Raw genomic sequence first — 17,627 nt, 5'->3', positions numbered from 1 at the left:
CTAATAGAAAAATACAAGAGCTTTTATACTAAAGCCCAAAACATTAAACAAACTAAACACAAAACTCGACTATCCGTGTACTATGTCGATCGACAATGAGGCTTGGTCGATCGAGAGTGTGTATATGGTCGATCGACAATGGGGACTTGGCCGATCGACAAGAGCAAAACTCTCCAACAGTGTTCCTCCTGTGTCGAATGACCATTGTCTATCGACATATAGAGCAAGTGGTCGATCGACATAGAGGCTTGGTCAATCGACATTGAGCAAAGCCTTCAATATAACGTGAATCTGTGTCTAATGAAGGTGTCTATCGACATAGTGCAGCAAGTCTATCGACAATGGAAGCAAGTCTATCGACAATGTGTAGGGTGGTCAATCGACACTCAGCTGAATGTCGATAGACATCATATAGGTGTCAATATACAACATGTATGTTGTCAATAGACAAATAGTAAAAACTTCAATCTTTGATGGAGTCTGTATCTATTGGCAATGTCTAACGACATATAACCCCCCGTCTATCGACAATAGCAGCAAGTCAAAAGACATCATGTATAAAACTTCATTCCTTGCTCTCCTAAGCTCGTCTAAACTCTTCCAAGCTTCTCTCTTGTTCCTTTACTGAACGGATTTGGTTTCTAAATTCATAAGTGGGTCTCAAACCTACAAGAGACATGAAACACACCCAAAGTGGCAAATACGGGAGGAAATAGAATGAAATAATCAACTAAGCATATAGAAATACGTGCCAAATATGTGAATGAACGCATAAAAAATGCATGCATCAGTGCTTGCTAAAATGACGGGAAAAATCCTCAAAATGCTTAGATTCCTAGAAAATGTAACAAATACAAGCAATACACCTAGAATACAAGATTAGCTCACAAATATACTAATTAAAGTATGATATGCAATCAAAACCGAGCTAAAATAAGGGGTAAAATTATATATAAAATGAACACATCAAACTCCTCAGTTTGTCCCCAAGCAAAACTCTTGCTTGTCCCAAGCAAGAAACCATATCCCATCAATTGCAATATCCTAAAACAAGCTAAGCATAAGGATTCAAAATCCGAGACAACATGGGCATAAGGAATAATGCAAAAATATGGATGAGATTTACACGACGGCGTAGCATGAAAGACTTTTAATGAAGCTTTAAGCTCTTGCATGATGTTTTGACTAATGGACTCTCACGATGCACTCAAACTCATTTGTATGTAAGGACATTTTTGTGTGAAAATACTCACTTATCCTCGACTCATGAGAATGTGTCCGCAATCTAATATGGTAATCATTTCAAAACTACAAGCCAAAAACAATCATATACAAGCATGAAAAAGAAGCCAAATGGGTAAGAAGAAGGATAAAAGACATGGGTGTAAAGGGGAACAAATGTATTATGGAAATGTGGAGCTTAAGTTAAGCTAGCAACTATCCAAAATGAAAGGATGCTCAATCCCGAAACTAACCCAATAATTCTGATACAAAGCATAAGAATTCTCTCCAAAATATATGAATAAGACATGAGAGTTTTCTTACACCAACCTCTTCTTCTTCTTCTTTCAATTCAAATCATACTTCTTCTTTTTTCATTTCATGCTTTTTTTTCATCTTTTCTTTTCTTTCTTTCATTTTTCATTTTTCATATTTTCAAATCTTTCTCTTTCATTTTTTTCTCTTTTCTCATTTCTTCTTCAAGAGCATTAAGACCAAGCTTACAATGATATTTTAAAATAAAACAAATCCCAAATGAGCACCCAAACACAACTAATCAAAGCTACTAGCTCAACAAGGTAGGAAATTTTTATATGTAGCTAGGGATCAATTTTGTAAAGGGGTTCAAAAAGGCAAATTTAATCATGTGAATGGCTCCTAAATGCTAACAACATATGAATGCATGCTTATAAAGAGATGAAATGAAGACCATACTTGTGCGTTTTGATGAAACACACACCGTAAGGAGACCTACCCTCACCTAAAAGAGACCGAATATGGATGCATCGGTCCAAAGAAGTTCTACCTTACCATTTTGTAGCTTGCAAATAGTCAAGATCGAGCCTATTCGGTTCATTTTTCATCTCCCACCTACTATGTCAAGACATCCCCATGTAGCAATTATCCCATTATATAAGAGTAAATCATTAGCTATAAGCTATCATTAGGATAAGTAAGAGGGAAAGTAGGCCAAAAGCAAGCAAAAACACACAATTTCTCTCAAAATTTTCAAATTTTTCTATATGCAAACTACACTACAATGCAAATGCAATACCCCCCCAAGCTAAACACAATATTGTCCTCAATGTGCCCACAATCAAATCTCCAACTAAACTATTAAAATGGCTCAAAGCACATAAACAAGAAGGATAAGGGGTCATATTTAATGGGTTGCGAGAAATAAACTAAAGTGCAAAACAAAGAAAACTTACTAGACTAACTAGCCTCCCCCTAAGCTAGTATGTATACGGGGGACTCTTCCTTTCATCATTCATTTAAGAAAAGGGCCAAAAGTTGAACCCCTTCCTTCCTTTCTTCTTACCATTACCACTTCCGGATGCTTTACCTTGATGACCACTTCCACTAGAATCATCCCCTTGGAGAAGAGTGACATATTCACCAATGTTTTGGCCACTACCAAGTCCATATCCATAACTACTATAACCATCATACCCACCATAGCCACTATACCCTCCATATCCTCCATTAAATGTCTCAACTCCATAATCCGAGCCACAAAAATAGTGACCGGGAGCATATGTAGTATAAGTATCTGCATCATGGTTAGAAGGGGGAGGAGGAGAAGGAATCCACCCGGGGATAAGTATAAAATGAAGGGTGTAGCCCCTCGAGTCGAATTACTCCTTGCCTAACAAAATGATCATATTTGGGACGCAATGCAAGTCTTTGGTCATCACGAATGGTACTAATGTTAAGACTAAGATCACGCATCATGTCCATCATGTCATTACTAGAGGTGGAATGGGGTGCTTAAGAGGGATGGCCTCTCTCATGTCGCTCAATGGTAGTAGGTGCCTCACCTCGTAGAGGCAAGTGATAAATCGTAGGGGTAAAGGGGCACTCCCATGATAGGGTTTGGTATGGACTAAGGCCTTGATTTCTTTTTTCTCTTCCGGCAAATTAAGTGAATCTTGTCTACCAATTTTCCAAACCATGTCACTACTATGAAAACACGGGTTACTGACGGCCAAAATTAGGCCGTACTGAATGCTTTTCTGTCAGTTTTCCCATTTCCTGACGGAAATTCCGTCAGGAATCAGGGTTAGCAATTTTCATCACTAAAATCACTGTCCTGATGGAATTTCTGTCAGTAAAAGGAAATACTGACAGATCACTGCCAGAATTACCGTCGTCCACTAGCAGCAGGTGACTGAAGGAGTTTCCATCAGTACTCTGCTTCTCTGACGGAAATTTCGTCAAAGAGTACGACACGTGGCATTTTTGGTTGGTAATCTGGAATTCTGAAAAAATAGGCCCCTGACAGAAATTTCGTCAGTATTTTTGACTTTACTGACGGACTTTCCGTCACTAATCTGATATGTGGCAGTAAACTGGAAACCCAGATTCTGCGCATATGACGGATCCATTCCGTCAGAGGCACACTTACCCAGTCAATAATTCACCCAACAGTCACACGTCACAATAAGTGAGTATCTGACGGAATTTCCGTCAGTAATTGGCTAGTACTGACGGAATTTCCGTCATATACTAAATTATTGTGACAGCTGGGTTGTACAATCACTTTGAAATATCTAATCCATCTTACGGAATTTCCGTCAATAAAGTGGTTTTACTAATGGAATTTCCGTCAGATGTCCAGTTACTTTACAGCTGGTGTGCACCCCACTATGTGGGAATCATCTGACGGACAATCCATCAGTAATACCACTTTACTGATAGAATGTCCGTCAGATATTTTTTACCACCATTGACTTTGTCAACGCGCCAATATTATCTGACGGAATTTCCGTCAATATTTGTTACTAACGGAAATTCCGTCAGGAAACCGCCAGTATCCCGTGTTATCCGACGACTTGTTTTTTTCGTCCGTGTGCCCGTCACTATCCCGCGTTTTCATTGTAGTGTGTTAGGATGAGAATCTCGAAACCAATTGCAAGATAAGAAGTATTCATAGTCAAGTCCAACCCCTTTTTCCTTAGTGATAAGTAGTGGTCTCAAGTCGGTGTTCTCTTGGTTAAAGCGGCATAAGTGGTGAGCCATTTTTGTAACCAATCCACCTAAGACAATTGAACTATTTTTCAGGTTACATTGCTTTGTTAGATATACCGCAAAGTGGTAAGGGGTGTTTATACCCCATTTATCATCACCATTGACATTAAGAAAGGCACCCAAAATCTCAATCTTTATCTTCCTAACTGAATTTGGCTCACTTCTCCCAAAGAATGTCCAACCCATAAACCTTTGCCAAACACGAATGTCGGGGTAGTGAATGTATTGGTGAGGGACATGATCCCAATCTTTAAAAGGTAGGTGAGAAATGGAATTCCATGTAATAACCGGGTTGTAAGACTCGGGTGATTCAATGGGCAAGTTTTGATGAGGCAAATGGAAAATGTTAGCAAATTCTGCTAGGTCCAATCTATGATCATTATTAGGGATGTCAGTGGGGCGGGTATTGGCGGGTCTCGCCTCACACCCGCCCCACTTGGGGCGGGTGCGGGTAAGGATTTGATGGGTCATGGGGCGGGGATGGGTTTCAAAAGTGTCATTCATCGCGGGTCGTGGGGCGGGTGTGGGTATCACGTGAGACCCGCCCCATATCCACCCCGCCTCGCCTCGCATGTCCCCGCTCCGCTTATACCCGCCTTACTCATAAACCTAGACAACTTTGTAATATATAAAAATAAAATTTATAACTTACATACAAAGCCTAAACCATTTTTTCATAAACCTAGACAAATTCCATCTACTTCTTAATTCTTACCCGCCCAAATACCCAACACTGAACTCCCCCCAAAAAAAAAAAAAAAAAAAAAAAAAAAAAAAGAAACGCTAATCCTCAAACTATTTCGTGGTTTGAAAAACTTGTTTACTAGTTAATTGAATGTTAGAGCATTTTGCGGAAGTTTATTTGTATAAGATGTACGAGAGTACGAGACTAGTATGTTTTAGATTCAATATTTATATTTTTAAAAATTATTTTGTGAGGAGATAGGTAATTTAGCGGGTCAACGGGTCCCCGCGGGGCGAGGACGGGTTTGAAAAGTTTAACCTGCTGCGGGTCGTGGGGCGGGTGTGGGTACGCATTATAGTTCGCGGATGCGGGTGCGGGTTACCCCTCCTCCGCACCCACCCCGCCCCATTGACATTCCTAATCATTATTAAACAACCGAAAAGTTACAAAATGTATAAAACCTTCTCTTCTTGACCTATGAAATTCAAAATATCTCAAGTGTGAGTTCATGATGTAACAATGCTTCATACCAAGGTTCTTAAAAAATGCCTTAACATTCGTTTCTATACCAATATTGTTTAAAGAAGCTTGATTAATGAACTTAGTCGGTTTCATACCTTTGTTGCGTAAGATGACCCAATTGTCCCATTATTGTTTACAATTAAAGATCACACCGGGAAATTACGGATCGTACCATTTTGGTACCTCTTCTATTTGAACATCCTCCGCAGCCCATGAGGATTCCACATCACCTCTTCTTTTGTTGTTCTAGCAACTTGATAGCGGATCGTGCTAGTTGAGCCATTTGTTGTTCTAGCAACTTGATAGCGGCATTGTGAGCTTGATAACTCTTTTGTATTTGAGCCAAAAATTCCCTTTGCATTTGTACCATCAAAGCTTCAAGTTTTCCCCCGCCTTGGTTATTTTGTTGGCCATTTGGTGGTGGTGGACCTTGATTTTGTTGGTAATTTTGTTGAGGTGGTCTTTGTTGTTGGTTTTGAAAACCCGGTGGATGATTATACTTTTTGTTGTTGAGGGACAAAGTTATTTTGTGGTTGGGGCACAAAATTTTGTTGGGGTTGAGGGTTTAGCACATTGTTGCTTGTGTAAGACAAGTTCGGATGGAATTTTGAGTTCGGGCTGTATGTATTTGAAAATGTACCCGGTGGATAAGAACTTTGTCTAATAGCTTGATAAGCACATACCTCCTCCATAGTAGCTTGACAATGAGCGGTATAATAACCCATACCCCCCGCAACCTTCACACACAATGATTTGACTAGATGAGGACACATCATTGAGTTGTTGGAGAGAATCCCTAGCATCTCGTTCTGCCAATTGTTATTGGAGTAAGGCAATTTGAGCTAGCACGACGGGATTGTCGGAGGATTATTCCTTACCCTTGAGTGGCACACGTTGGGAATTGACATATTGCGCGTCATGGATCGCCATGGATTCGATTTTAGCATGAGCAATATCGGTGTCAATTTGATCAAACCGCCCATTGTGGGCGGAATCAAGAATCCTTCGGGACTCGGCACAACATCCATTGTAGAATGTTATAGCTAAGAACCAAGCATCTAACCCATGATGTGGACATTGCCTTTGCAACTCCTTGTACCTCTCCCAAGCCTCATATAAGCTCTCAAGAGCTTGTTGACGGAATCCGGTGATTGGGCTCCTTAAGGTTTGAGTTTTCTCCGGTGGAAAAAAGTTTTGATAGAAAGCAAGAGCCATTGTCTCCCAATTTGTGATTCCCATAGCGGTGCGATCAAGGCTATTGATCCATAGCTTTGCCTTGTCCTTCAAAGAGAAAGGGAAAAGTATTTCCCTAATTTGGGCTTGAGTGATGCCCGTTTGCCGAATCATGGAGCAATAATCACAAAAGTTTTGCACATGCAAATTGGGATCCTCCAAAGGACTTTCCACAAATTGCTTCCTCTCCACAAGGCTAATGAAAATCGGTTTGATCTCAAATTCCGGCGCAGTAATTTGAGTAGTTGTAATACCGGTCGGAAGCATAGCCACGGTGGGCTTGGAATGATCGGAAAGTTTCATCATCTTTTTAGTTGGAGATGGTGGTGGTGGTGGAGATGAACTAGAAACATTCTCTTCTTCAAGAGCTTTAAGATCGTCTAAGAAAGACTTTCTTTCACTTTCAACTTGTACGGGAGAAGCGGCTTCTTTCACTTCTTTCCAAAAACATCGTCTTCTCCGAAAGGTTTTCTCGGGCTCGGAATCCCGTGAAAGCAAATCTCCACTACGAGAAGACCTGGGCATAAGATAACAATCTCTAGAAAATGATAAGTAACGGTCTCAAGGAACAAGTGTTCCTTAAGACAAAAGAAAATAAGATAGAAATCGACAAATCTAAACGCAATAAAACCGTGCTCCCCGGCAACAACGCCAAAATTTGATAGGCTATGTCGCACACCTAACAAAGATAATTTCCCTAGACACAAATTAATGTAGTAATAGGGGTCGAACACAAGGAGACGGGAATTGCGTTATGAAATGCTATGAATAGATTTCTATCAAGGTCGATTACGATTGGTTTGGTTTGTTGGTTGGTTGGTTTGATGATTAGCAAATAAAACGATGTAAACTATATGATAAAAGGAGTTTAGGGGAGTCGGGTCACACTTGCAATTGTAAATATATATTCATACTAAACTCGGAAATAATAACATTGTCAATTGTTTAGGCTTAAAGACACCCACCTCACGATATTAGCGTTAACCATAGATCAGGTCCTATAGAAACTCCCGTTTATGACTAGGTCGTCCTACTACACACGCTTAGTCTAATCCGATTCCGTGCCTCTCGACTTATAGAACGAATTAGCAAACTTAAGCAATGAATAAGACCTCTAAACAAAGATTAATCGTGACGATACAAACATGTGATAGAAACAATTAGACAATATTATATCAACCTAATTTATCATTTTACATATATTAGTTATTGCATGGCTTCCCTAGTCCCTAGACTAAGGTAAATTAGCTACTCATGTTGAAATGTAATTTACAAACTTTGATGTATGAAATGCGAGACATGATTATAGAAATGATATAAACTAAATGGTGAATCATAAAATGTAATATTAAACTATGTGATATAATTGAAACACTAATGACGAAACTATGTGATAACTAATAATGAAAACGTAAACTAAATAAACTAGAATTAGAATTACCGAAATAGAAATGGAACTTGTAAGGAAGAACAATTGAGAACCAAATGCTTGAATTAATTAGAACCAAATGTTTAACAAGTATCAAATGCTTAACAATATTAAAACTAAAATGAAAACTAAGAGAGAATTTTGTGTTTAAGGCTAATAGAGAGTGAAATAGTGTATGAAAGACATATGAAAGATGTCCCTAATGACGGATTAAGGCCCTTATTTATAATAAAATAGGGGCATAACGTCAAGGTCCAAGAGGGGGTCAACCCTATCCAAAGTTTGCGATAAATGTCCCTTAATGCACCCGGGTAAATGCTTAATCTAACAACTTAAGAGCTTCCAAAGAGCATCCTAAGCTTGATCTTTTCCACGTGAATTTGGACTTCTCATTGGGCTCTTTGTATGATCATTTGAATTTATCAATCCATTGCTCCATACTTTCTTCCTTGGGCTTGGAAACACATTTTCCATGGTCATACTTGGTCCATCTTGTTTCCACTTAGCTTAGTGAACTCGGTGCTTGCTAAAATGACGGAAAAAAGCCTCTAAATGCGTAGATTTCTATAAAATGTAACAAATACAAGCAATACACCTAGAACACAAGATTAGCTCACAAATATACTATTAAAGTATGATATGCAATCAAAACCGAGCTAAAATGAGGGGTAAAAGTATATGTAAAATGAACACATCAGTATAATATAGTTAAATACAAGATTTTTTTTTTGTTAAAAACTACCTTATATTTAGGGATAAAGACTACCTTATAGTATTTTTCTTTTTTTAGACTACCTTTGTTTTCTCTTTTTTTGGGTCAAAAACTACCTATGCTGAAAATATGGCGAAATTTAATGAAATTAACCTATTTCACATTACTCTCTTTAACACCAAACAACAATGATCAAGTGCGTTCAAACCACAATTTAACTTCAAATAAGCATGATTTATGTTTTCACATTTCAATAATAACTACGAACATCTCTTAAATTTAAGCGTAAGTACATCATGACTCCCCAATATAGCTAAATACTCCCTCCAATTCACAATAAACCTCTAATTTCATTTTGGCACAAAAATTAAGGAAACACACTACCCCACCATATAATTAAATTTGGACCACACAAATACACTACCACACCATACAATTAAATTTGAACCACACAACCACTTACCAAAATAGGAAATAGGGAGGTTATTGTGAATAACCGAAAAAGGAAATAGGGAGGTTTATTGTGAATTGGAGGGAGTATATTACATAATCGACCCTAACAATATCCTTCCAAACTAATACGAGTATTAAATACGAATAACGTGATAAATAAGTGAATATTTCCCGAAAGATAACAAATAGAAAATGACCTAACCCAACCCAATTAAACTTGGCAAATGAACCAATCGAATCGGGTTATAAAACATTACTTATTAGTTTAGGTAACCAAGTTGCTATTCATTCGTCATCGACAAATTTCTAATTTTCGTTAACAAATGTAATAAACTGCCCTCCCATCCCAAGCACTTCAATTTAATAAATTGACAAGCAATTTAATTGACAAATTTAAACTAAGAACTAATAACTCATTGATTTTTTTTTTTCGTTATTTAAATAATTTGATTGGTTTAATGCTATTTGGATTACTTTAATTGGATTAGTAAATTGTTTTTTAATTATTTTGGATTAAATCATTATCGTTTGTTGCTAGTAATTCATTAATTCGATTAGTTTAGTTGGTTAATTTGTTTAATTTTAGTTTATTAATTCGATTAATTTTGGTTTGTTAATTCGATTAATATTAATTGATTCGTTAATTCAACTAGTTTTGAAGTGGAGCAGAGAGAAGTAAAAATTAGAGAGACGTTGAGTTTATTTTGTAGGCAGAACGAGACAAAAATTGTCCATTTCGCTAATTTTATCAACGATGAATAATAACCTCCTCTTAGAAAATTGGACCAGTTTTACGAGAGTTTTTTTGTCAGAAACTACCTAAGATTTGTCTTACTTGCAAATACACTACCTATTATTTTATTTTTTGCAAGATAATACCTTTAATTTTTTAAGTGTTGTTGAAAACTACCAAAACCTATTTTTCGACCAAATTTTGGACAAGCTCTGTCATTGACCTTACTTACTCCAATTGTCACATGAGAACTTTCTTATTTTCTCATTTTTTTTCCCCTCATTCCTATTTTACCATAGTCCCCATGCCTATTTCCCTTTCTCTTCTTTTACCTTACCTGATTTACTTTCCCAATTACTCATTCATCCTTCACCTATTTAAGATTGGTGAATTTTATTGTAATCCCATATCCACTATTTTGTAATGACAAAATGTAAGCAATGCAATTATGCAATTAAGAAAAACCAGTATCTGAGTACATTACATTGCATTTCATGTCAAATTAACTTGAGATAACATTTATTTGAAGTCTACAATAGCAAGCATTGAAATACATTGGAAACAACATTGAAAACACCAATCCTATGAATATCTTAGCTTTTTTCTTCTATGACCTCAACATCTCCAACGCAAATCTTCATCTCATCATATTTCACTTCAAGCTCCTTCAAATGCATCTTCTCCTTAACTCCTTGCTTAAGTTGATCAACTTTTCTCATCATACGACACTTCAAGACGTTTTAAGTGCAACATGGATTCCACAGTTGCATACCTTTCTTCTAGTTCAGGTTTTCGTGGATATTATTGAGCTACTTGACATTGGGCAAAACCAGAAATGGAGATAAGAAGAAAGATAAGGAGGTATGAGAATAAGATGGTTGTGAACGAGAAGAGCGAGAGAAAGAGAAGGGGTTAAATCAGGACAAGAAAGAGGAGGGAAGAGAGGGTGTTGAATTTTTTCAAGGGAAAATATAATGGAAGGGTAAAAAAAAAAAAAAAAGTTCCTACGTGAAAAAAAGGAGTAAACAAAGTCAATACCGGAGTTCGACCAAAATTTGGCCGAAAAATTAATTTTGGTAGTTTTAAACAAAATTTAAAAAATTAAAGGTGGTGTCTTGCAAAAAAAATAAAATAATAGGTAGTGGAGACAAATATTAGGTAGCTTTCAAAAAAAAAAAAAAAATAAATAAATAAAAAACTTTTACGAGATCCAAACTCGAACCCAAAATACCAATATCGTAAAACCGAAGTACCGTTTACCTGAACAACACATACTTGGCTAGCAGCAGTCACAAAAGTTGAAGAAAAGATGGGAGGAAAAGGGCAAAAAAGGAGAGAGAAAAACTACCTAAAGTCCCATGGCGGCGACAAACGGCTTCCTCCGCCACCTGAGATGTCTTCTATTCACGCTATTCCTTCTAAACTTCGCAAACTCATGTCTTACTCTTCTTCCCTAGGTTACTTTCCTTTTCTTTTTCTTTTTTGTATTTTCATTATTATTAGTTTATTCTAGATTATGATGGAATAAATCAAAATAGCTCGTAAACTGATACCGTGCCAGTTTTATTACTAGTTTAGCCTGGGCTACAATAGCGGTCATTCAATGCAATTCTCGAATTTAATTTTTAGTTGGGTCATTTAGAATCAGTCACCTAGTGTTACTAGCATGATGAGGGTAAGACTGTGTACATCTGACCAGTCCTTGCAATTTACTTTTGGTGGTTGTTAATGTTCAGGGAACGAAGCTAATTTAGAGAGTGCAATTCAATTGAAAGGCAAGAAAAGGGATGCTTCTCAAAATGTATGTATGCCAACATTTTACTGTATTTATTTTTTGTGTCAATTGTGTGTTTGTGGATGCTTTATGTATAGTTCATCCGTCCCAATTGTTGGAAATATAGTACCCCTATAGGGCGAAGATATAATTAGAGAATATTTGTTGTTGTGTCGTGGTATGGAGGCCACTGAATGAGAAACGAAATCGCCCGACTACGGTACAAATCGATATAGGCGTCTTCCCCCAAGGTCAAACAACACTCCTAAAAGTTGTGTACTCAACCATTAGGAGTGGAACTCATATGGTATGCTCAAAATTATCATAGAGAAGTAGTAGAGATATATGGAAGATGTGTATCTCAAATGACTACACTTTTCATATTTATAGTGATTAATTAACATCATAATCACAAAGATAGTGGCATAACTCCACCATAAACATGGCAATAAACATGGAGTTAGTGGCTATAATTATGCAAGTAGTTATGAGATGCTTTTACCAGGTAATGGAAGACATCTCTCTAATACAATGTATTTAGACGACATTGCTAGCCTTAGCATTACTTCCAACAATCCCCCACTAATGCAAAGGATAGACAAAAATTTTGAGCACATTAATAAGGATTGATACTTAAGTATTAGTGTCTTTCGACTTAAACTAACACATTAGTGAAATGGAACAATTCTTTCATCATCTAGAGAGTGAACGAATCTTGAACTCCTAGACTCCGGGGTAAATTCCAAACACATACCTCACCTTAAGTTCCGAACGAGTTCCGCGATACAATTCAACAAATTTATGGCCAAATGAACCTTGGGATTCTCACGAATGCTCTAGAGAGATAGCCTAGTCTCTCATATAAGGAGGCCAATCCTTCACACTCACGTAGGTGATTCCAACAAGTCTATCTCCATATAAACCACTCACGCATGAGCTATAGAATCATTAAGAGCTCTAAGGCTCAACCTCTCAACATAGCGGTGAACCATCAAGTCCTTCTCAATAAGACCACCCAAATAAAGGGATATAGATTCATTAAAAGCTCTAAGGCTTACGCACATAAAATCAATCATAATCTCATATAGTGTGGTGTAAGCAAAGTATAACATAAATAATTGAACCTTACGCAACCATTATTTATTGACATAGCCATTAGCCAACAAATTAATACTTCTAATTTTGGTTCAATTATTCACATATAAAACATGCGATTATCATTTTCTCTACACCCTCACAATCAAAGATATACATACTCTTCACAAATTATAAGATATTAACTCTAAACTTGATGAATAAATTTATCAAATAAGTTGTACGTCTTCCCTCACATATTGTCACGCCACAAATTAGTGACAAACATAATCGTTCAAACAAAATATAGACATTATTCATTCATTCCTTCATCATCTGATAATCATTGACAAATAATATTCTCCATAATCTACTTTTATGAAGCTTTGACAAATAATCATTTCCAATTTTTTGTCACATATATCCAAGATACTATATCAATTTAAAACAAAATATTTAACCCCCACATTTGGTTCATAACTCAAATATCAATTTTAGTTCATCTCATAATCAAAACTAAATAATCAATCCAAATGTGTGAAATATTTTGCTTGATAAACATATAATAGACATAACAATATCTTGGTCACTCAATCATTCTAGCTACTTCTCATTCAAAATCTTAGAACAATTTCATTCACATAATCTCGAAATCAATTAACAAGTAATTTTATCAAGATTATAGACATTACCAAATAAACTAGTAGCTTAAACATATGAACGATTAAGGCATATATAATTTGACCGAACCTTCATATTTATCATCATAAATATTTGTAAAGGAAATTCACGGGAACATACATTAATCACAAGAATGAATTGAGCAATAAAATTATACTCCGTAGATAATACCATTCTTTTATGAGTTTTCATAAAAACTTTCAGCATACTACCATGACATTGTTGTCCAATTTAAGGATGGTAGATGACCGAATCTGCTCACGGCTTCAACTACAAAGTTGTAGCCCTTCTTCTTAGCTTTCCAACGCCATCTTACACGCCTCAAACAAAGCTCTAGAGACCGAGTTATGGCCAAAATACCAAACTGCTGTCTCACTCTCCGCGGCCTGATTCTTATACACGAAGAACAATATTTCTGGCCAATAGAAATAATTCCAATGACAAAAATAATGAACACAACAACAAAAATAGCGATAAAATTTCGTTTCTCAATTGTTGGAAATATAGTATCACTATAGGGGCGAAGATATAATTAGAGAATATTTGTTGTTGTGTCGTGGTATGGAGGCCACTGAATGAGAAACGAAATCGCCCCGACTACGGTACAAATCGATATAGGCGTCGTCCCCCAAGGTCACACAACACTCCTAAAAGTTGTGTACTCAACCATTAGGAGTTGGAACTCATATGGTATGCTCAAAATTATCATAGAGAAGTAGTAGAGATATATGGAAGATGTGTACCTCAAATGAGTACACTTCTCATATTTATAGTGATTAATTACATCATAATCACAAAGATAGTGGCATAACTCCACCATAAACATGGCAATAAACATGGAGTTAGTGGCTATAATTATGCAAGTAGTGGTGAGATGCTTTTACGAGGTAATAGAAGGCATCTCTCTAATACAATGTATTTAGACGACATCGCTAGCCTTAGCATTACTTCCAACACCAATCATTTGTCTACCTTCGATTAAAATACCCCTCACAAACAATAAAAGAAGTTAGACAATGATTGGGTCAAAAAGGGAGTAGCTTTTAAGCAGCTATTTCGCCTATCGGTAGGATGTTTGACGATGTGTTTGGTGTTTTTTATGCGTTTCTTGGATATCAATTAGTGGTCTATGTTAGTAACCATGTAGCATAAATCAGAGTGATGCCAAATTAGACGGAGTTAAGTTCAAGTTTGAGCTTATTTTGCCTGGAAAGAGTGAAGCTTTTCGATTTCAGAGTAAAGAAAAGGTTTAGAGTGGCACTTGCTCTAGGATGACATGCGTGTTTCAGCTAAAAATGGAACTTATGCTCTTGATTTGCTCAAGCATTGGTCGATAGAAACGACTAGTGGACTAACGTAGCATTTGATTGATATGGCTTGGAAGTTTGGCTGTCCTTAAAACTCGACCAGTGGTGTTTTATTATTATCCCGTCAAGGCACTCTTGTGGTTTATTTGCTCTAAGATTGCAAGTTCTGTTGTTGACTTGCTCAAGGATAACTGATATAGTGGTGAGTAATTATTGGAAGATGTGATACGAGAGCCTTACGAGGTAAAATGTGCAAGTAGGAAAGTTTTGCGTTTTACTCTTAGTCTGGGAAGGGATTATATTACTTTTCTTTTAAATCGTATTTTTTCTTTCTCAACTTTTTCATCGTTTTCTAACTTGGTTTGACAGTTCCCTACAAGTTTACGATGATCTATTTTAACTGTCTCCATATCATTTTTTGATGATCTATGTAAACTGTCCATATTTTCAAACTAAGACTTTGTTGTCTCTTACATGGTCTATTGTGTCATCCTTCTCGATTTAATAAGCTCTAGAGAAGTACGTTGAACGAAACATGCACAGGCCTATGATAGGGTGAGAGGGTTGGATGTACACGCCCTTACTCAATAGTCAATACAAAGAGGTTGTTTTCGAAAACTGAATGAAAATTGCAGCGAAACCGCAATGACTGAGTTGATGCTTCACAATATAAGATTCACAACTAGTTTAGTGAGACTATTTGCTTTTACCCTATTATATTACAACACTAAAATATAATGGATCTTTGGCTCTATTGGAAATTGGAAAAGTAATAAGAAACTTTCTATAAATGGAAGGAAAGACAATTTGTTGCCTTCGGGAAATGATCGAACCTAAGAGGAAACAGTGATGTTGATGCTGGGATCCTTTCTCTCTGCTTTCTAAATGCTAAGAAATGTTTGACTTAGCAGTCAGTGCCTTCACTGCCTTCGATAGACATTGCATTCCAAAATTAACCTCAGCGGTGGGTGTATAGTTCTTAATGCTTTACTGTATTTTTCTTTATAGAAGCCTCAGTCTGTAGTTGAAAATGAGCCTAAAAGCGCAAGTATTAGCGCCAAGATCGAGAAAATGTCAGCAATGCTTGAGAGCGAAGAAAAGATAAACCCTGGTGTGGATGATGATAAGAAGAAGAAGAAGAAACGAAAGCGGAGAGAGGTGAATGACTTACGGTTTGCGGCAGAGATGGAAAAATTGGGTGTTACTTCTAAACGAAAGCAGCGTAAAAAGGAGTAAGCATTCTCATCTTGGTTAAAACGAATAGGCAGGTGGATGAATATTTTAGCGTACATGAGTAATTTGCATCTGATGTCTGGTGTCCATTAGTGGTATTTTGTTTTCCTTTGGTTGGTAATTTGCTAAGAGATCCCTCGTTTCTTGTCAGAAGTAACGCACTATGAAAACATTTCTAATGAAATTATCAGTGTATCCTTTGACAAAGTGATCATTTTGCCTTTCAAGACATATTTTGTACTGGATATGGTCTGTTACGTTGACTCTTTATTTCTGTGGTCATACGTCATACCTATGTCCAAGACGATCCCCAAAGGATATGGGAATCCACTCCCGACACTTACCAATCCTACACTTGTCCTAGAATAACCATAAATGGACGCCTATGTAACACTTGTAGAAGAAGACAACTGTGTATGAAATATTTAAGGATTTAAAGCCTCGTCAATATTTCTTTATTTAGTTGAAAAATCTAAATATCTCTATTTATAAGCATATTTATGTTTCGTTTGCGTATTCTAGTACCTGTATCCTCAACTTAGTAAGATGAGTCATGCCGAGTCGGACTCTTGAATATGTTACCCCAGCGTTTGAAGCTTGAGTAATATGCATGTGCATGAACTTCTGTTGATCAAACTCCCTTCTGGCTTCATCCGGTACAGGTTTCTAAAGAACAAGAAAAAGAACCAAAAGAAAGGAGGGCCTGAACAGACACTAGACCTTCCAAAGCGTGATGAAGTCAAATTTGGGGATGTTGTTCAAGCTCCACCAAAGTTGGATGTAGTTCCTAAGGTACCCATCTTTTGTATTTTTTGTTTGCAGCTGTTGATCAAGTGCAACAATTTATTAAACAAATAAAATGTCATTTTTTTTTGTACAGGCACCCAAAAAACCTATGAATGCTTCACAGGAGAGGCTCAGATTGCAGGCTATTGAGGCGTATAGGAACCGTAGAGGGAATAATAGGCTGGGAATTCAACTTCCTTCTTTGAATCCATCCTCAGAGGAGCAATGAAATCTGCTCTTATGTACTTATGTGAGATAGGATCATCATCGGAGGCTTATCTTGCCGAGAGAACGTGCAGGTGACAAGCTGGTCAAGTCGTTGAGTGGGGTTTGTATGACCTGAGTTCAGAATCCATCTGCATCAGAACTGTCCTTGTCGCATCTTTTACGCAACACAATTTACATCCAAAAGAAGTTGTAATATCTATATTCTATCAAGTAAAATCATCTTTTTTTCTCCCCAAGATTTGTGCCCCTTAGCCCTTAGGCATAAGTGCGGAAGCCAGACTTTTGTGCCTCTATTGAGATTTACAGTTGTTATTAACACGGTGTCACGTCCTTGGCGGGTGACAACGGGGATTTCATTATCTGAGCTACACATGTATCCAAAGCAGGCCTCATTTTACATAAATCTTCATCATTGTGAGTTGTGACATTGTTTTGCCGATTTTTCAATAAAAGTCGCCTTCAATATGGATGCTTATCTTAGCTCGATAATTTTGGTGTTGGGTTAGCAATAAAAAATCCAAGTTGA

The 17,627-nt window shown here is 36.9% G+C and overlaps 1 protein-coding gene and 1 non-coding gene across 2 annotated transcripts; both read left to right on the top strand.

The window, feature by feature from the left end:
* Positions 1 to 6,518: 6,518 nt before the first annotated feature.
* Positions 6,519 to 6,626, top strand: LOC141597617 (small nucleolar RNA R71). Its single transcript, XR_012522842.1, has one exon. It is a non-coding gene; the product is annotated as a small nucleolar RNA R71 (small nucleolar RNA).
* Positions 6,627 to 11,267: 4,641 nt separating this feature from the next.
* LOC141596818 (uncharacterized) lies at positions 11,268 to 17,504 on the top strand. Its single transcript, XM_074417071.1, has 5 exons — positions 11,268 to 11,475; positions 11,755 to 11,819; positions 15,863 to 16,086; positions 16,750 to 16,879; positions 16,968 to 17,504. The coding sequence occupies exons 1-5, from the start codon at positions 11,328 to 11,330 to the stop codon at positions 17,100 to 17,102; spliced, it is 702 nt and encodes a 233-aa protein (XP_074273172.1). The 5' UTR covers positions 11,268 to 11,327; the 3' UTR covers positions 17,103 to 17,504.
* The last annotated feature ends 123 nt before the right edge of the window (positions 17,505 to 17,627 follow it).

The sequence above is a fragment of the Silene latifolia genome, chromosome 8 (genome assembly GCF_048544455.1).
Source record: "Silene latifolia isolate original U9 population chromosome 8, ASM4854445v1, whole genome shotgun sequence".
NCBI lineage: Eukaryota > Viridiplantae > Streptophyta > Magnoliopsida > Caryophyllales > Caryophyllaceae > Silene > Silene latifolia.
Note: the sequence above shows the minus strand (reverse complement) of the source record. Positions and strands in the feature narration are given on the sequence as shown.